We start from the raw sequence: 21,105 nt of genomic DNA, 5'->3' as shown, positions 1-21,105 counted from the left end.
TCTTTTACACTCTCACTGTTGTTCTACTGAATATATACGTGCTAAAAAGTGAAGAAAGCATCCATAAAGCCAAAACTTGCACATCTTTTACCTATTCAGTAAAGATCATATATTTTATAATTAAAGATCATAAATGTTATTTGTCTAGTTTACCCTGTCACCCTTGGAGCAAATTTAACTGTCTTATCAGTTAGCAGCAACCGTATAGCATTAACCTTTGTCATCTCCTATTTAAAAATGTTTCTAACCTGATAGTGTCACACATTAACAGAAAATCTGATTCATCCAAAAAGGTATTTATGCTGATGTATATGAAGACTAAAAGGTTATTAGACAAAGAGAACCATCAGCTCTGAATGCATTGAGAAGAAAAAATGCACAAAAATTTTTTTTTTTTCAATTCTTATCTACAAGGAAGTGCAGGGTTAGCAAGTTTTTGCCATAGTGAAAAAAACCATCCAGGCTAGTTTTTGCCACATTTTTGGCACTGGCAAAAACTGAAGGAATTCAAAATTCCAACCTTTACTCGCATGAACCAAGTTCTGAGAATCTTAACTTACTTCACGAAGGTGAAATATTTAAAAATGTTTTTTACCTCTAGAATTTCAGCGCTGTTTTCCTTTCAATTAGGCAAAAGGGTTGGAGATAAATATGAACAAAAATCATTTTTGCCAAGCAAATTGCTTGTAAAGAAGTTCTTAATATAAAGCACACCTTTTCTTAATGAAATCCAACAACATGTATTGATATGAGAGCTATATCACAAAAGGCAGAGGGTAAAAAATTCCTTCCAATTTCATTGGCTTTAATGAGGGTCAGTGAAGTTAGTGCCACACACAACATTCATTCCAAAGTATTAGGTAGGTAATATGTAAATAGATCATCACTGACTAAGCCCATGGTATTTTAATCCTTGGAAATAGTCCTTACATCATCTAATGTTAAAATATAGATTAAAAGAGATGGCATAATGTGGGAAATTCAGCCATATGCAAGGTAGCAATTACAGCCAGGATGAAACATAAAAGAGTAACACAATTATAGACCTTGTATTCTGGTCTTTTTTTTGTATAGTATTATACTCTTTTCCTTACTGCTCAAGTTGATAATCACAATTACCGAAATTTAAATTTGCTACTTCATATAAGAACTTTTCAACACAAACATTGAATATGTTTACACATTAAAGGGCAACTGAGAATGAAAAGCCAAGTTTTTTTTTTTTTTTTTTTTTTCATGTAGCATTATCTGTTACTGTTTTTATGAGAAATAAGATTGTTAAAAACCATGCTCAAACTGCTTTACTTGAAATACACACCACCTCAGATGAAAAGCTCCCGCAATTGATACTATTACAGACCTGCCAACTATCAAAAGGTAAACATCCTGCAATTTTCTCATGAAAATCAGGCAATTCACTCGAAAATCAGGCTAGCGTACTTTTGTATGTCATATATTTGTCATTTTAATACTGTGATAAGAAACTACACACAGACATGTCAACTTTTGGAATCCAGAAGTCCAGAGATTATCCCAAGGGGTGGACCTGATCAATAAAATTGTAATTTTTTTTTTTAATTGAGTGAGGGAAAAAGTACCCCTCTTAAAAGCAGTCGCATATTTTCTTTTTGAAGACATTTGTGTGTGATCAGAGAAAACAAAAAAACTTTTAAAATATAAGGCTGCTGACAAAAAAGCTCCAGTGGCATCATATATCACATGTTGTACAATCAATCTCTCTATTATTTTGTTTGCTGAGTGGTTGTTGATAGAATACAATAATAATTATACACGGATGTCTACATCCAAGACCATCAACTGATTAATGGTTGCCAATAAATGCCAAGTAAACAAAGTCACGTCGTTGCCAGTTTACTCAAATGCAGTCACCAAGGCTTTTTTTGATGGCTACTCGATGAAAGTGATGTTTTCAACTGAGTAGGTGGATTCCATAGTTGTTTTCCCCAATAATGATCATAGTCATTGATGTCAAAACATCATGAAAGCTCAGAAAAAATCTAAAAAATTTCCATCTAAAAGAAATCAAAAACAATTTTCTTCAAAATGTAATTTTCTGATAAAATCCAGAAAATTTTTTAAGAAATCTGATGAGCCGGAGAAAGAGCAAAAAAATCTGGAGAGTTGGCAGGTCTGCTATCAATAGTATTGATTGACTTCAATACTATTAATAGAAATATGGAAGAAAATACATAGTGGAAAACTGTATTTATATCAAAATTTCAGTTATAATGGTTAATAATTACATAACATCCATAATATAATATTGTTTTCAATGTTTCATTTTTGTAGTTTTTTCCATTTTTTGCAACTTTTACCAGTTTTTGCCTGATTTTTTCCACTTTTTGCCACTGTCCTGGCAAAGGGTAAAACAAATGTTTCCGCAAAAACCTAACCCTGAGGAAGTGGCTGTGGACAGGTTGGACTGCTGATTACAGAAAAGGGGGGGGGGGTGATTTTTATATTATGTCTATGGTCGTGAAGGAAAGTTGGCTGCAGAACTGCAGAATAGAGGTGATCATCTATGGAAGTTTCCGCTGTATTTAAAAATATAAAATATCTTTGATGAAAACTTTAAAATATTAAGCCAAAAAAATCAGGAGGTTCTTCATACACATTAAAATACAGTAATGCACAGAATTCATTAGCAACAACTCAAGCTAACATCTCCTCAGTTGTTAGCTTCCTCTTATGCATTATTATCCCAAAGGAATATTATGTAAAAAGCTTTCTTCAATATGACAAAACTTTTTTGCCTTAACCTTTCTGTTCCAAAGGGGTTTTCTTTCAAAAGCATTCTACCAAGTTCAAGCCATCTTTCTTTTACAGCTTTTTTGCCATTGAACTGATTTACAACTGCCAGACCTTTCGTTATTATTAAAAAATAAATTGAGTCAACAATGTTGAGTTCTGAATAAAAAAGTCTCCTCACAGAGAGCAACAGGCCTACAAATAGTACAAATATTCAATTTACACTTCATTAACTTTTCTTCTGAAATATAGATGGAGCACTGAAAAATCAGATATGACACTAGATACACATTCAGACTGTTAGGTACTCACACTTACACTTCCAGCACAAATCACTAGGTAGTAAAATGCCCATGGTGATAGACCTGAATTGTGCTCGGTTTAAATGAAAGAAAGAATTTTGAGTTCACCTTAACATAGGATCATGACGGATGAAAATACTGTTCATTATTTAAAAAATTAATAGGTTTTGCAAAGACTTCAACATATGTATAAATAAAATTTAATTAATTTGGAATAACTGAAGTGAAATACAGTCAAACATCATTAATGAGTCACTCTTGGAAGAGCAAAAATAAGACATTAAGCGGAGTGACTCGTTAAACAGAGTAAGCTATAGCTGTGCCAATTCCTGGCTGAGGACAATTGGGACTTCCAAGAAGTGACCCGGTAAGCGGAGTGGTGTGTTAACTGTGTGGCATGCTAATGAGGTTTGACTGTAATTGAAGATGACAAGAACTCATTTAGCAGCTAATCATTTGGTAGTTTGTTTGGGTTGATGAAGCAAAACTGTAAAAAAATTTTCCACTTTCCTAGAATTTTATTCATGATTAAAATGCAAAATGGGAAAAAATTATTTTACCATGAATTTTCACAAATAAATTATCAAGGGAAAAGCAAAGATATTGAAACTCACCTTGTCTAAAAAGTCTGTTTCATAAGCAGAGGCATCCCATCGATTGTTTAATACAAATATATTTGGCTTTGAAAGTTTTTCACTAACTTTATGGAAGAAATTTTTCTCCTGAAAATTAACACAAAATTATGAATCAATATTCAACACCCATTCAATCATTGTGCAAGTATAAGCTACATATTATATGGTTTATATGGGTTTACAATTCATGCTTAAAAATCACAAGATCAAAATTTTGTATTCCTCCAATTTTATATTTTCTGAACTACGAATAAGTACATGTAATAGCATCTAGATACAGTGAAACCTTGCTACAACAATACTTGATATAAATCTCTCTACAATAATATTTTTTTCTTGTTTGAAAAACATCCTCTAATGTTGCTATTGCTGCCTCTCGGTATAATATATATACATAATAATCCCTCTACAACAATATTTTTCCTTGGTTTGCAGAGTATCATTTTATCAAGGTTTCATTGTAATTGTTATAATTGTGCATCTGAAAGATAATCAACTAATCATTTTCAATGTTTTAAGTACGGTGTGTGTATTCTACTACTCTTTCACTTTTTTTTCATGTAGAAGCATAGTAGTCTCTCAAAAAAAGTGCAGGTAACAAATAATTTGAGACACTGAAGTTAAATGAATTGCTATTTCAAAACCATCTATATTTTTCTACAAGAATTCAACTTGTTACTAATTGTTTTTAGTAACGAGTTGAACTTTTACTGAATTGTTTCTAAATATAATTTCTGTCGAATAGGAATTTGGTATCCCAAATGGAGTCTGACGAGACGAAAGCAAACAAGGGGGAAAATCCCTCACTCCAAATGAGATTAGAGTATGTGTAAAATATATGAGACAGATATAAAATATGTGAGAGATGTGTAAAACATGGGAAGTTGTACACAAAAGAGCCTTTTAAAACTTATAGTTTTTAAAAGTATCAGTGTGAAAAGTTGTTTTTGTCATTTTCAATATGCCAATGAGCCAATGATACATGACCGATTCACAAATATATATCTCCTCAACACAAAAATGAAGTTTAACACTAGAACGTCCATCTGTGTCAAAATGACACCAGGACACTTTTATTGTGCTCACAATGCGCCATTTTTTTCTGAATTGCACAATTTTTCGTGACTTTTCATTATTTTTCCTATGAAGCATACACAAAAATTTTCAAATCAATTATAAAATATTGAGAAGTTTTACAACTTGGACATTTTCGATAAAGTAGTATTAAAATATTCAGTCAAAGCTGGTTCCAGACAACAGCCTGTATACATACCTTTTTTTAATATTTTAGACATTTGCCGCCATAAATTCTTGGATTATACACATACCTGTATCCTGACAATGAATTTCAAGGAAACATTACTTGCAGAATCTGGCAAATGAACTACGCTCAAGTTACATTGAACAAAAAAAAAAAAAACAGTGAAGTTAAAATTTCTTAGCCTAAACTAGCATAGGAGCCTTCTCCAAAATGCAGAAAATGTGAAATGAAAAAATGCAAAGGAAATGTGTCCAATAAAGCCTGTGATTCTTGTAAAAAGATAGTTTGCGTAAAATGTAGCAGCAAGATTGTCTATTATTTGTATGGATTGTTAATAGATATGAGTATAATTGACAAATTTTTTTGTAATTGTCGTGCAATCTTTTTAACACTGTAATACTAGTAAAGGAAATATGATTATTAAGTTTTCATCCTTTTTCCCTATCCATTCAAATAATGTAAACTGAAGAGCCAGAAAAACTGGTAAAGGCATGCGCATGCAAATAAAGAGATATGGAACCAATCAGAGTATGGTGCTGCGGTCGGCAACGCCTATATAACACAACAAGTGTCTGGCATAGTTGTTAGATCAGTTACTGCTGCTACAATGGCAGGTTATCAAGATTTAAGTGAGTTTGAACATGGTGTTATAGTCGGCACACAAGAGATGCGACATAGCATCTCCGAGGTAGCGATGAAATTTGGATTTTCACGTACGACCATTTCACGAGTGTACCGTGAATATCGGGAATCCCGTAAAAAATTAAATCTACGACATCTCTGCTGCCGGAAAAAGATCATGCAAGAAAGACAACTGACGAGAATCATTAAACGTGACAGACGTGCAACCCTTCTGCAAATTGCTGCAGATGTCAATGCTGGGCCATCAACAAGTGTCAGCGTGCGAACCATTCAACGAAACATCATCGATATGATGTTTCGGAGCCGAAGGCCCACTCGTGTACCCTTGATTGTACCGACAACACCGACATTGGACTGTTGAGGACTGGAAATACATTGCCTGGTCTAACGAGTCTCGGTTCCAATTGCTTCGAGCTGATGGATGTGTACGGGTATGGGGACAACCTCATGAATCCATAGACTCTACATGTCAACAGGGGACTGTTCAAGCTGGTGGAGGCTCTGTGATGGTATGGGGCATGTGCAGTTGGTGTGATATGGGACCCTGATACGTCTAGATAGGACTCTGACAGGTGACAGGTACGTAAGCATCTTGTCTGATCACCTGCACCCATCCATGTCCATTGTGCATTCCGATGGACTTGGACAATTTCAGCAGGACAATGCGACACCCCACACGTCCAGAATTGCTACAAAGTGGCTCCAGGAACACTCTTCTGACTTTAGACACTTCCGCTGGCCACCTAAATCCCCAGACATGAACATTATTGAACATATCTGGGATGCCTTGCAACGTGCTGTTAAGAAGAGATCTCCACCCCCCTCTTACTCCTACAGATTTATGGACAGCCCTGCAGGATTTCATGGTATCAATTACCTCCGACTAATGTCTACTTCAGACATTAGTCGAGTCCATGCCATGTCGTGTTGCGGCACTTCTGCGGGCTCGCGGGAGCCCTACACGATATTAGGCAGGTGCACCAGTTTTTTTGGCTCTTCAGTGTATAATTTATTATAATTTAAAAAGTTTGAAGTACTTTCCAAAGAAAATATACACCTTTTCCTCACAATTCTGTATATGCAGATCATTTTACTTGATTTCATTTCATAAATAACTATTTTAAAAAAAAAAGTGGTTTAAATAATATAATTAGTATGATTTCAACTTATATATAATTTGTTGAGTCAAAATGACACAAGCAGCTGTTCTAGGGTAACCGAAATGTTTGTTGTTTTAGTGTTAAGGGGAATAATCATCTTCTTTATAATTATTCAGGGTAAGCAAACAAAGAAATAACTAAGTTGTTATTTAATTTAATTTTTTTAATTTTAATTTCTTTGTTTGGAGACATGAGAACACTTTTTTTCAGACACTTTTTATTTGCCCCAAAGACAAGGGAAAAAAATGTTTTTTGTTACATTAGTTATTTTTTTTACTTTTGTGTTATTTACATATTTTTTTTTTTTTTTTTGTTACATTTGTGTTATTTACATTTTTTTTTTGTTACATTCATTTGTTATATAATATTGTAAAACAAATCAGAGTTTCCATAATTTTCTACAGAAAAAATTGTTTCTATATACAAGTGATTTGGATTATGAACGTGTTCATGGAACAAAAAAAAATTATGGTCATAAACTAAAGTTCCATTCCAATTTGATATGAAATCAAATTACAATGGAACTTTGATTTATGACTACAATTTGTTCCATGTCATGTTTCCAATAAATCACTACAAACTTTATATATAAGCATCCTTTAAAAATCATCCAAGTTGATCAAGCTATTAACTGGATGCAAGAACAAAAATCAAATAAGCTAAATACCTCATAAAAATTTAACAGATAAAATATTTTAAGGATTGAAATAGAAATATCTTGACGGAAACTTACTGTAACCATTAGTGTAGATTCTGCATTAGCAACAAGTACAAATACATCAGCATCCATGCAATGCTTATCAATCCATTCATCAAGATTGGGAGATATGTCAATTCCAGGACTAGATTCAGAAGAAAGAAATAGAGCTATATGCAAATATACTTTGTTCGAATAAAAAAATATACTCGCATAAAAATATACACTATGAGCGAATGGAGCATGCACTCAGACAGAGAAAGCTATCATTTCATAAATATTCATTTTATGAGTTTAACAGATTGAAAATTTTATTTATGCACAGCAAAGCTCTTTTTTTAAACCTATTGAACTTTTTAAGAGAATCCAGGACACTTTTTAAAAATATATTGTTATGAAAAATATTGGTAATGTAATTTTTTAATAACCCTTTGGGACAATAATCTCCTGTTGCCAAACCGGAAATGTCAAGATAGGCTCAAAGATTCTAGATTTATCATGGTGGTCTCCGTACGGTGGCGCCACCAACATGGAAACTGTAACATGGAATTTTGTGGAACATTCTTTTTCTCGAAGTTACGACCATACCTATAGTGAGGTGATCACAAGGAGAGAAAATTGTTGGATTAGATGATCAATAAGAGAACTCTGATCTGGTTAGCGTGTATCTCTGCTTGTAAATGAATGTAAAAATTGCTGTTCTGTAAATTAATTTGTGGCATGAATCATCATCACTTCATCCTCTGCTTATTTCAAGGACTTGTGAAAAATTATCTGAAACAATATATTATACAATGAAACGAAATGAATATCAGTTTCATTATATAATGATACTGAAAGGACCAGGGGAAAATATTGTTTTTCCAGGATTTATCTCATTATAGATTCACTATATTAACACTATGGGAAGTGTGCCAGAACCATAAAGTAATGTTTTTATATAGGTGATAATCATTATATTCATAGTGGTGTGAATATACGGTAAAACTTTTGATTACGAGTATTTTGCAAGGCAAGAAAAATATTTTTAAAAATTTAGACTCAATTATTGAGCGATATCTCACAATACAAGATAAAAAATTTAAAATTGTAACACATTTTGACTTGATAAACAAGGAACTTCTCATGATATGAGTAGTTAGTATACTAAAGCCTCCTGGATGAGGACTAGCCGATAAGAAGCTTTGTATATTTGGCATTGTCTGTCGGGTGTCACGTAATCACAATTAGGCACTGACAGAGTTCTCTTTCTCTCACTGCAGACAGGCCATCCTGAGTTAAAGGGTCAAGATCCCAAGTATTTTTTGGGTCCCCTTTTATTATTTTAATGAAAGAATGTAATTAAAAAGTCTATTGCATGCATATACAAAAGTTGCACATATTAATGACTGGTCCTCTAATAGTTCAGGTGGCCTCCTTGTTTGATTTGGTTGCCTTCCCGGGTCTCATGTGGCTTATTTGTTAGCATGCATTTAACTACAAGAGCGGCATTCACAGCATAAACCCATAAAAGACTATCTCGCCCTTTTTGTATGCATTAACACACACAATTGAAGATTTAAAAATGAAGCTCCCACACCCCATCTTTCATATTACTTCAAAAATACTTGAGGCGTTAATAAAAAATAACTAAAAATATAGTCGCAAAGAGTTATGGTGAACGGGGAATTCTCTGGTTGAACAGGTGTCACAAATAGAGTTCCTCAAGGAAGTGTCCTTGGTCCCATGCTTTTTTCACTTTTTATCGATAAACTCGATCAGGGTATCGATGGGATTACTAGCAAATTCGCAGATGATGTGAAGCTAATGGTGGTAATCGGGAATCAAAGCAATAGGGAGTTGCTCCAGACCAACTTAAACAGGATTGCAGCATGGGCAAATGAATGGAGCATGACGTTTAGCATTGATAAGTGCATGGTCGCTCATTTTGGTTCGAACAACCCATGGTTCTCTTACGAGTTGAATGGTGTCACTATCCCTCATGCAACTAGGGTCACCGATTTGGGAATTCTCATTGACGAGTGGCTTAGGTTTTCTGAACATTGTTCAGCGGTGGTCAAAAAAGTGAATAGAATGCTTGGTCTCATTTTCAAAAAGGTCTCTTCGCGTTCTCCTAAAGTCATTCTTCTGCTTTTTTGAAGCTTAGTTCTTCCTGGACTGGAGTATGCTGTAAGGTTTCATAGAACATACCTACAGAGAGGCATAGACTTGGTTGAAGGGGTGCAGAGAAGAGCTACGTGTGTCCTTACTGGCACACAGGACTTGAGTTATGAAGAGAGACTTCATTTTTTGAATATGTTTACATTGGATGAACGCAGGTGTCGAGGAGATATGATTGAAGTGTTCCAAATTTTCAATGGGATGGATAGGATGGACCATGAACTTTTAGTACACCGCCAATCGACTGCTTTTACAAGGAGACACCAGTATCGATTGGTGAGGGACAATGCAAGGTTATGGTGTCGCAGGGAATTTTTCTCTAATAGGGTTGTTAATGGAATAGCTTACCCCCGGAGGTAGTAAATTGTAACACAATTGACACGTTAAAAAAGAAATACGATAAACATGTTGGGGTAAATCGAGAAGCTATCCATACTTAGAATAAGACAACCATAAGTATTCTTTATGGGCATTGCATAATATTTTATCACGTGTATATGTTGTTTATAATTTTTATTAATTGCATTTTTAATTGGAATGCTGTATTTTTGAAATATATGACATCAATATTTTTATGGGCATCTTTTCCTCAGCCACCTCGTTGGGCATTTTGCCTGTTGTGGCGTTGTATTTTTATAATGTGTAGAATAAATCAACTTGAAATTTTATCTATGAAATTAATTATGTTAAACATGAGGAAAGAATCATTCAACTTTCTTTCATTTCTTATGAGGAAGTTTGCTTTGATTTGACATACAGGTTTTTTTTATTAAAAGCACTTTTACAGAATGAATTACGCTTGTAAACCATTCCATGCAACTATTTTGAACAAATTTATCACCAGGGCTCCAGTAGCAGACTCTGCACTTAATGTAAAAAAAAGCATAAGATTTTTTTAATTGCTATATCTCATGGTTTTTCTCTTCTGTATTGAGTGTATGACACTTATATTTCATTTAAGGTTTTTCACTCATAAATGGCTTCTATTGCAAATAGATAAGAGTAGTATACTGCTGAATCATTTTTTATGGTTTGTGATACTAGGGGAAAAATTTTTTGCACATAAAGGCAGGTATATTTCTGAGGCCGGTATTACACTATAAAAGTTTGATAAAAGCACTATTATAAAACTTGAAAAATGCAACCAATAAGGTCAACGGTTGCATTTTCTAGAATGCAACCAATAACCTTATTGGTTAGATTTTTCAAGTTTTATAAAATGGATTTTATCAAACTTTTATACTGTAATACCGGCCTGACACAGTTTAAGTGCTACATTTTATAATAATATTCAAATAGCTACACAATTAGATATAAACATGTAACATGAAATTCACATACCTGTCAACAAGAACAACATCATCCCTTAGCAAGGGACATTTGTCCTTAGGCCAGAAGATACGAACCAAAGAACTATCCCCAAATTTCTCTGAATTCAGGGCGTGAGCAAGCTGTGACACAGACTGCACATTCTGTGGTTCTTCGGAATCTTCAGTAAGAAGATATGCTTCGGCCGAGTCAGATCCTTCCACTTGCAGAAAGCAATTTGTTGTATGGCCAAGACCACTAGGAAGAATTTTATCTTGGAGCATGGCATTCACGACGGTACTTTTACCATTGCTAGTTCTTCACGGATAAATGAATGAAAAATAACACAATACATATCAGAAGTCATCAATAACAATATCAATGAATACATATACCTGCTTTATAAGAACTTTTAGAGACAAAAACATTTGGTCTGCTACACTATCTACCAATAAGTATTTGGACACCTGTGATAGAAAAGAAAAACTAACTTTATTCAAAATCAATAGTTGGTAGAGCCTCCACGAGAGGCAATTACAGCGTGAACCCTCCGGGGCATACTTTCCACAAGTCCTTGTGCGACGGCTAGTGGTATTTTCTTCCACTCGGCTTGGAGAAGACACGTCAGTTCCTTCACAGATTTTGGACGGGTAGGGCACCCCTTAATTTGGCGATCCAACTCGTCCCAGAGGTTCTCGATAGGGTTCAGGTCTGGGCACACCAGTCCATTCGATGAACCCCATTGGCACCATACCAAGCCTTGGTTAACCTCGCAGTATGACAGCTGGCATTGTCGTCCTGGAAATAACAGGGGTCCACCCTGTAAAACTGCCACAACGTAGGAAGCACATTGTCATCCAAAATAGTGCAGTAGGCATCGGCGTTGAGCTTACCATGAATGGGGACCAAGGGTCTCAGTCCATACCAGGAGAAACACCCCTAGACCATAATTCCACCTCCGCCGAACTTGACTGTTGGCACAATGCATTCTGGCAGGAGACGTTCTCCAGGAAGACGCCAGACCCAGACATCCGAACGGTAGAGGGTGAACCTTGATTCGTCGCTCCAAAGAACCCGTTTCTACTGATCTACGGTCCAATTTCGATGTGCTTTGCACATTAACCAAGCAACGCGGTTGGACTTTGTGATCAAAGGCTTATGGGCAGCAGCACGACCATGAAAACCAATCAGATGTGCTTCCTTACGGATGGTATTCATTGAAACAATACTCCCGGATGCCTGTTGAAACTCCTCGTGGATGAGGGCCATCGGTTGGGTGCGGTTCTTCCGAATTTCTCTGGACAGCACCCGTCGGTCTCTATCTCCCAGTTTCGTTGGTCTGCTGACTCTGGGCAAATTCCAACAATCACAGCTCACCTTCCACTTCTTAATCACATAGGCCATTGTCGATTTTGGGTACTTCAGCTCGCTAGATATGTCCCTTAAGGATCGGTCATTTTTGTGATACCCGATAATTATACCTTTCTCGAAATCAGAGAGCTCCGAACTGCGTGGCATCTTGCATGCGACTAATGCCAATGTTGTTTCCTACACAATATATACCGGCGGAGGGCGTGACGTATCTCAGGACCGCAGATATCGTCATTTGCATAGGTGTCCAAATACTTATTGGTAGATAGTGTATATTCAATATAACTTGGAAACATTGTAGTCTTTATTTCATTTGTTATATCTGGAGGTTTGTTATCAGAAAGGTTCAAAATCAAGTTCCACTAAAGCAAATCGGCCACAAAGTCTTATCCTTTCACAAGCCTCACTATCAATCCTGGCACTCGGACTATATCCAGGGTCTATCCAGACCAGATTTGTGTCCATTATCTGGACATTTCACAAAATTCTGAATCTGAAAAAAAAAGCTCTTCACACAATACAAATTAATGAAATCATAAATTTTAAATTCTATTCCTTTTGTACAAAATTAACTAGATTGTTTCCATTAACAAAAAACCACTTATTTTCATCAAATTATGGATAATTTTCACACACAAAAAAATGCCCTGTAAGAAAAGTCTGGACAGACATCCTGCATACACCTAGTAGGCTATGAATCTCCATCAATTTACCTTCCAGGCTTGGAAGGTAAAGAACTTATTTCAGATACTCTTTACCCGGATTCGAACCTGTGGATTTTGACGGTAACCTTCATATCGGAAGACGAACATCATATCAATGCCACTTGATATATTGTATTCACCGAAGATATTTGCCACAGCTGTAGATCTGTTTAAAACTAACATCTAGTTCTGTTTTTAATTGTGCAATGCAACTCAAAAGGGATATATCAGTTGTAGAAATAATTATGCAGTTTTTACATTTTGATCATTTCTCAATTACGCACAATTGCATGATTTATGTGACAGAACCACAATTTTACACATCTGCTGAAATACCAATTATACCTTTTTGGATACAGTCATTTTCCATCTACTTCAGTAGACACAATTCAAGTTATTCCCTCTGGTCAAGGAGCAATTCATTTTATTTCTCGTTTTGACAAGATTTTTCTCTGATTTCATCTCACTGATTTTATACCGTTTATGCATTCTTTGTATAAGAACACAAGGTGTTTATTCCACATACGATAGATATATAGTAAAAACATTTTATGGCCATTGACCACCATCTACAACTTGTTGTCATAGATTATTTCCTGGCTATTTGATCAAACACACCAACTCCATATTTCATTTTATTGTATATTGTTACTGTTTCAGGCTGTGTGTGTGTGTTTCTTAAGCCAGTATTACATTATAAAATTTTTCTAAAAGTTCTTTTATAAAATTTGAAAAATTCAACCAATAAGATTATCGGTTGCATTTGCTCGAATGTAACCTATGAGCTTTATTGGTTGCATTTTTCAAATTTTATAAAAGGAATTTTATCAAACTTTTATAGTGTAATCCCAGCCTTACAGTTCCCATCTGAATAGGCCTACCTTGTATTTTACTGGAAATGCAGTCCAGACTTTCGTTAATGAGCTATCATATCATCATATTTGAATGACATGGTATTATATACATTTTTGTAACATTTTTTACTTCTATCAAAACTTTGTCTCACTTTGCTTGGAATACAAACTACACATGCTGATTTTTGCTCCATCTCTCCAGCTAATAATTCCGACATGTATTTTTGCCGCATGTGACACACAAATGTTTCCTCTTTATCCAAGTAAGGTTTCATGAGTTTCATCACAATGTCCTTTATTAGTCACTCACTTTCTAATTGAAACAAATCCCAAGTGCCAGGTCACATGGCGACTAAAAAATTGATATTGGCAATAAAACTTAAGCATTTAACCTACAAAAATTTAGCCATCAATTCTTATGGATGATACAGTGAAAAAATATCTGAATTTTACAATGCAGATTACAGACTACCACTGATAAACCATACATGCACCTCATAAATATTCCTCTGAGGAACTTCTAACGAATCGGGGCATGTTGGAGTGTGCTGTGAACCTTATGTAAAGTTTGTTTCAGAGGAACGCCTCTAATGTTCTTCAAAAAAGTGATGCCATCTATCTCCTCAATTATGAAGCAAACGAACTGGCAGGTTGTTTTGCCTTTTGTATTACGCATGAATTTTTAAAAATTTTGTGGGTCTGATTGCTCTCTGTGGAGAGATGTTTTTGAATGAAAGATTGGCTCATATTCGTGCCTCAAAGTTGGAAAACTGCGAAAAACCAACTTCAGCTGACCACCATTAGTCCATGGCAAATTGCAGACCTCTGCATCATTTGTAGCTTTCTTTGAGAGATGTTAGAATAAAAGTAAATATAAGTAATATACTAAAGTAATATAATTAATAAATTTAAGTAATTATTAAGTAATGTACTTATATTTTTAAAGCTACTGTATACACTCATGTACACATATATATATAAGCTGACAGCCCTCTTATATCACAGGAACAAATTTTTTAACAAAAACACTTGGTTTATACACGAATATACATAGCAATTTGTAAACAAAAATCTTTCAAAAGGTTCATAGATATGGGAATGAATGAACAGACATTTAATAATTAAAAAACATGACCACCAACCCCCTTCCATTATCTTAAGATTTCATTACTGTTGAATGAAACTTGTGCACATAGATTACAGGTGATTTTTTTTAAAAATAACAAATTTTGCATGTGTAGATGTAAAATTATGTGCAGCAAGTTATGGCAATTGTTTCATGCATTTTCAATATGAAGTCCAGCCACTGTCATGTTACAAAATGGCTACCAAATAATAAACAAGGAGCAAGACAAATAAGTAATTTCTTCCCACAAAACAGATTCTTATACAATGTCAGCCAGGATGAAAAAGTCTCACTGTAATATGGTGACAAGTATAATTTAATTTTTGATTAACCCCAATATCATATGAAATCCTCCCTAATCCCTTACCTTCCAAAAAAAACTACTTTCATATGATCTCGTGCAAGGACTTCTCTGATTCCTTTGATCTTGTCCTGTAATTCAAACACTTCTTTGATTTGCTGATCTGTGACAACATTGCTATTCTTTCCTAAAACTAAAAATTGGAAGAAAAAATAGATTCAAAACCAAGTCTCTCAACACAAAGACTTTTCACGAGTATGAAAGAAAACAAATAAAGTTAGTCTATAAATTCCAGAAAAAAAAATTGCAGAAATCGGCAGTGACAGCTCGTCACAAAAAATTCAGAGGAGCTGCCAAAATCATTTTGCATTGCATTGTTATATGGGCACAACCCGAATTCCACAGGAAAAGGTCACTCGTCCATATTCATTGAATAACAAAATATCTTTGACCCCGGTTGCACGGGGGAACCCTCACTAATTTCTGCTTTGCCTAAAGCCCACTCAGGGTGTACAAAAATCGGATTTTTCTGATTTGAGTTAACAGCCTCTAGAATATTATAAAGGCACTGAAATACATGCTTATCCCAGCTGCCAAGTATTTGCAGATATTGATTGGTCCTTAACTGTGAAAATTGCAAATCATATTAGAAAGACGTCAATATAATATGTAGGTATAATAAAAGAAAATACCTTCCAAAAACCTGTAGCTTTCTTCAACGTAAGAGCTAATACCAATAAATGTGTCATTTATTTTGCGCTTTGCCATCACGAAAAGCTTCAGTGGGGAGACAATCATGTCTGCACCAATGGCATCATCTTCTTCACTTGGCTTCTGTGGTAAAGATGCGCCAGGCATGCTTGGTGGATTTGGATCAATCGGGCTGAAAGAATGGGATCTACTCAAGTAACCCGCCATTTCTTTAGGTGCAGCCAGGCTGACTAATTCAAAATAAAGTTTCTTTCCTGAAACTGAAAATCCATTTTGTTAATTTGTTATGAAAAAAAAAATAAACATCTTCAGGTCTAAATTTAACACAATTCACAATTATTTTCTCACTAAGTTTTTATAGTGTTTTGGCGCAATCTCTAAATAATGCTTTGATGCACACAGTAATTTCATACATTGATGTGCAATTAGGGAGTGACCTACACTAATCTGATTTTGAACACAGAGGCTGCTTAAGGGCTGCGTGACAGCATGAGGTACACTATAAGAGGGGTGCCAAATAAATAGTAAAGGACAAAAAATATTTTGTCTATAAAATTTAAAGTGTGAATGTATTAGATGGAATGACTCATGGAGCAGGGTTTGACAAATTCGGAAAAAAATCAAGTGACAGAAAAATTTTCTAACGTGCAAAGTATTTTTTTAGCAACAAAATTATTCCAAAATAGTATATTAGACTTATTGGACTTGCGGACCAATGCCATGTCAGCAACCCCAAAGCAGAATGTTTTGCGTTGTTCTGCAACGAGCCGACTGAAAATGTTCAGCTGACTGAAAATGTTCTGCGATAAAAATTCGCATATATATACAGTAGACTCTCGGTAACTCGACACCCTAAAAGTATCGACAAACATGTCGACTTAAGCGGATGTCGAGTTAGCGGGGTTTCGCTCTAAAATTTTGTCCGATCGTTTTCGTGTACGTAATTATACGCATTCAAACAATTCGATTAAATAAAATGATAATTCTCTCATTAATTTTAATTTGGGGTTGTTTTGTAATAGAATCGAAACATATAAATAAATTTACCTCATGAAAAATAATCAAGTATATTTGTTTTTCTTTCCGCAGAGAAAACAAAAATTCTACACTGTTCAGTTTATCGCGCGATTGTTAGGCTTTTTCCTGAGTGCGTAGGAATCGATGTATCACAGCTTTCAATGCATCATGGCGAGATGGTGTAGGTACTTCTTCATCTGAACTGCGGGTTTTTGATTTTCCGATAAAAAAAACTAACGGTTTCAATTTTTCTAGTTTGCAGCCAAAAGAACTGTCAAACGATCTTTGTGTTTTTCACCTCCTTCACATTTTTCGCCTTCGAAGTCAAGCGTTTGGTTAGGCAAAAGGCGAAAAAATAAATCTGTCTCATCACAATTAAATACATCTGCATCTTTACCCTTCTATCATTTTTTGTTTCAGAATATCATTCTTCCAATTTTCAACATTTTCTGGAGATGCAGATATGCTCTTTCCACAAACTTTCCTAAAAACAATGCCATGGCGCTCTTTGAATCGGGTCAACCATCCACTGCTCGAAGTAAAATACCTTGAATGAGATTTTTTGCGAAATCCTTTGCTTTCTCTTGAATTATTGGTCTGGATAATGGGATTGAGTGAGATCGAGTGGATTTGAATCACAAAAGAGTTGCTTCTACGTCACTGAAGTCTGATTTTCTTATGCATTTTCTGCTGGCTTCATAAGATTCAAATGCTGACAAAAATTTTTCCTTATTTTTGACAAATGTTGAAATAGTGTTCCATGCAACTCCATATTCTTTGGCGAGTTCAAGAGACAACCAAATGACATATTCAGCTTCTTACAAGCCTTTTTTATTTTTCTTTTACTCTTTTTCGAATAAATCGTGAAACTGAGTTCCACCGAAAACATTCTTTACAGCAAACGATATCAAAACTCCCAATAGATAAGATTTTCATCCCTATTGGATGCTGACAATATCCACACATGTTTTTGACCATGAAAAGAATGAAAGACCTTTTTTGGAAACTCCACTAAAATGATAAGCCAGCCAACAGATTTCAAACATTCATTCTTCACATACACGACCCCCCTCTGCCCCCAATGCAAAAAAGGGACCCATCATAGAGAATAAAGAAACAAAGAATTCTCAAAGTACCCATGAACAATGTCAAAAAATTCTTATAACTGATAATAGAAGGCCAATTGTAAAAACCAGTCATGGTGAAGAGAAAAAAATTGTAGTCGACTTAAGCGGAGTTAAGCCAAACCTATGTCGAGTTAGAGAGGTTTTCCTACATTCAAATTAGTATTGTGCCAACCAAGGGAATAATAGATGTCGAGTTATCCACGTGTCGAGTTACCGAGAGTCTACTGTATGTGCAAATTTTATTTAAAATGCTATTATGTGTACATAATAGCATTTTTCTGCACTTTTTTTTTAATTCTTCCAGATTGTTCTGTGGCGTACGTCACACATTTTGGCATATTCTGCTTTGGGGGTTAGCAAGATATGCTGACTTAATTTCCAATAGTTTTGTGCTGTCATTCATACTTCAATACACTTATGGGACATAAAAATAGGCATCAATGTCAATATTTTAGATTCTCTTGTGGTAACTAATTTGCCAACTCTTGCTGTCTAAGTCCCTTTTGGTCACTCATATGCTTGCACTTTTTCTTGGTCACCCAATAACCTGGTCCCTTGCTCTTATCAGTCACTCTCGCCAGGTGCGAATCCAAGGTAATGTATCCAGAAGGGCAATTTATTGTATAGGTTTGTTGGATCATTTCATATTTTATGGGACAGACAGATTTTTCCTATGTCAAAGCTGCCAACTTAGGGGGAATGAGAATTATGTAAGTTTTCGTGTAGATCCAAATTGTGTACAACATTAAATATAAAAGGGATTTTTGAAAAATACTAAGGGTTTCCCATTAGTAAAAGTAAAAAAAATGTGAAATGTTACAAAACCATGCAAGCTATTGTTGCCGTCGCTAAGCACCAAGTTAACAATCATCACCAACCAATAGGATGAGTTATTTGTCTTTACTACTCCCTAATCAAGCCAATAAAAAAATCGGCACCAGGCCTTAAGCAAGACAAAGCAACATATGGTTAGAGCCACAACTAGGGAGGAGCAGGTAGGTCTGGTGCCCAGACAGACCAGTCACGATCCAGGCTCTGTCCCTCCCGGGATATAAGCCTTTTACCCTTACGGGTTGGGTCACGCTGGGGAGAAAATATATGTGCGTCGGCTGGGAGTCGAACCCGGGTCAACTGCTTGGAAGGCAGCTATGCTATCCGCTATACCACCAACGCTTAGGTCTGGTGCCCCGGTACTGGATTAGACGAGGTGCCGAATTCACCCTTTATATATATATAAGCTCCTTTTACATTACATGAAGGCATGGAAAGGTGTGTTTGCCCCGGCTGACAAAGTATCAAGTTGCAGCCCTACATATATCAAAGCAGACACATCATCTTGCCAATTTTAGATGTGTAAAGGCCAAATTCATGTGCTAGCTCTTTAGCAAATTTTGTCTCCCTCCCCCACTAATGTTTTTTTCTTGTGATTTCTCGCAATGGAAAAATTTACAGCATGCTTGAGACATCCTTTTGGGGATTAAAAACGAAAGCAACAGCCTTTTTCCCAGGTAAATCTTTTGGGAATTATTTTATTCCCAAAAATAGGGATTTTTCACTATCACGGGCGAAATTTGGAAAATATAAGAATTTTTTGGTATCCGGAAGATCAAATTTTTCGTGAGCTTCCCGGAAAATCCAGGAGACTTGGCAGCTATGCCATGTTGTTCGCTACTCTTGGGTAGGGTGATTGCACACTTTTGGGTCAGCACCAGGTCACTCTTCTGGTCATTCATGTGCTTGCACATGCCCTAGGTCACTCTTTAGGTCTTTCAGATGCTTGTACACGCTACAGGTCACTCACCAATCTGGTCTTTCACTATGTCACACTCATGCAACCACACAGTCCAAGTCAATCTCTGACCTAGCCAGGCTTCACTTTCTAAGCAGAGGCGAATCCGCCTACCAATTTACATATTCACTCTAGAAAATAGTATGTCCCATTATTTCCATGTCTACATAAGGGCCTCCCAACCAGCTCTAAGTTGTTAGGACCCCGATTTTTAATATAAGTTGTATGCTTCTCTCACAAACTTTGCAAACCATTACTGTGTACGCATATGTGCAAAGCAAAGCATATAAAAAATTTTTGTGCTGCACAAAATGAATCTGTTGTTGCTAATGAAAATTTTTGCTATTACATTTCTCTATGGTTGATAGTAAAAACTTATTTGCAATTAAATCACAAAAAATTATGAGTGCAACAAGAACTACAACATACATGCATGATTTTATAAATGATTAATTGGTAGTACTGTACATACCAACATGATTACCATTAATTAAACTTAATTATAAATGCAAATTAATAACATTCAAAATAACAATGAAATGAATGAGTCATGAGCTGAATCTACACTTACGTTTAAAAAATGATTGCGAAAAGCATTTAAATCAAAATAAAATTCGTCTTAAACGGGATTTAATGTTTATAAGGTCAAGCGCGACCAGCACGTGTAACGCATGTTGCCAAAGAAGTTGTTATAAGCATACTGTTTTTATCTGCTGACCATACTTCCACACAAAGCCGACTCTTAATGCAGCTTTGACTTCCACACGACCAACGGGCTGCTATCTATACATTCGGCCTTATCTTCGATTTTAGCTTCGAAAAAATGTCGCCATAAAAGAGAGAAGTTGCCAATTATTTCGCAGGAACAGTTTGTGTCGGGTTGTTTTTTTCTCCTTTGGCTATTGGCTAGTTTTTAAGTGCCGTCATCTGTCTTCTTAATACAAAACTAGTAATAAATGAAGATTCTTATGATTGCAATTTGCATGTTGAAAATTCGGTCACTCACGAGGCATGCATTTCCATGTGGGTAAGATGGCCTGTTTCTCACATGGGCAAACAAGACATGTGCCCCGGGTCCCAAATTTTCAGGGCCCCGAAATTGGCTGTCTTCGATTGTTAACAATCTTAAACACAGAAATCTAAGCGAAAAGAATTTCTTTTCGCTTAGTTC

At 35.5% G+C, this 21,105-nt stretch overlaps 1 protein-coding gene across 1 annotated transcript in view; it reads right to left on the bottom strand.

Annotated features, from left to right (window-relative positions):
• The window catches only part of Marf (Mitochondrial assembly regulatory factor), an 82,062-nt gene extending 61,345 nt beyond the window's left edge, over window positions 1-20,717 (bottom strand). Inside the window, exons 1-6 of the mRNA XM_089255907.1 lie at window positions 20,506-20,717; window positions 15,983-16,261; window positions 15,357-15,483; window positions 10,968-11,252; window positions 7,503-7,611; window positions 3,686-3,793 (exon numbers count right to left, since the gene is read on the bottom strand). Coding sequence (XP_089112033.1) covers window positions 3,686-3,793; window positions 7,503-7,611; window positions 10,968-11,252; window positions 15,357-15,483; window positions 15,983-16,208 — 855 coding nt within the window. The 5' untranslated portion in view covers window positions 16,209-16,261; window positions 20,506-20,717. The remainder of the gene's footprint in view (window positions 1-3,685; window positions 3,794-7,502; window positions 7,612-10,967; window positions 11,253-15,356; window positions 15,484-15,982; window positions 16,262-20,505) is intronic.
• Between the last annotated feature and the right edge of the window lie 388 nt (window positions 20,718-21,105).

This window comes from Pholcus phalangioides, unplaced genomic scaffold (assembly GCF_987345545.1).
Source record: "Pholcus phalangioides strain wild (caught in Gottingen) unplaced genomic scaffold, Ppha-v1.0 ptg000172l_1, whole genome shotgun sequence".
In the NCBI taxonomy this organism is placed as follows: Eukaryota; Metazoa; Arthropoda; class Arachnida; order Araneae; family Pholcidae; genus Pholcus; species Pholcus phalangioides.
The sequence above is the reverse complement of the archived record's forward strand: the minus strand, read 5'-3'. Positions and strand labels throughout refer to the sequence as shown.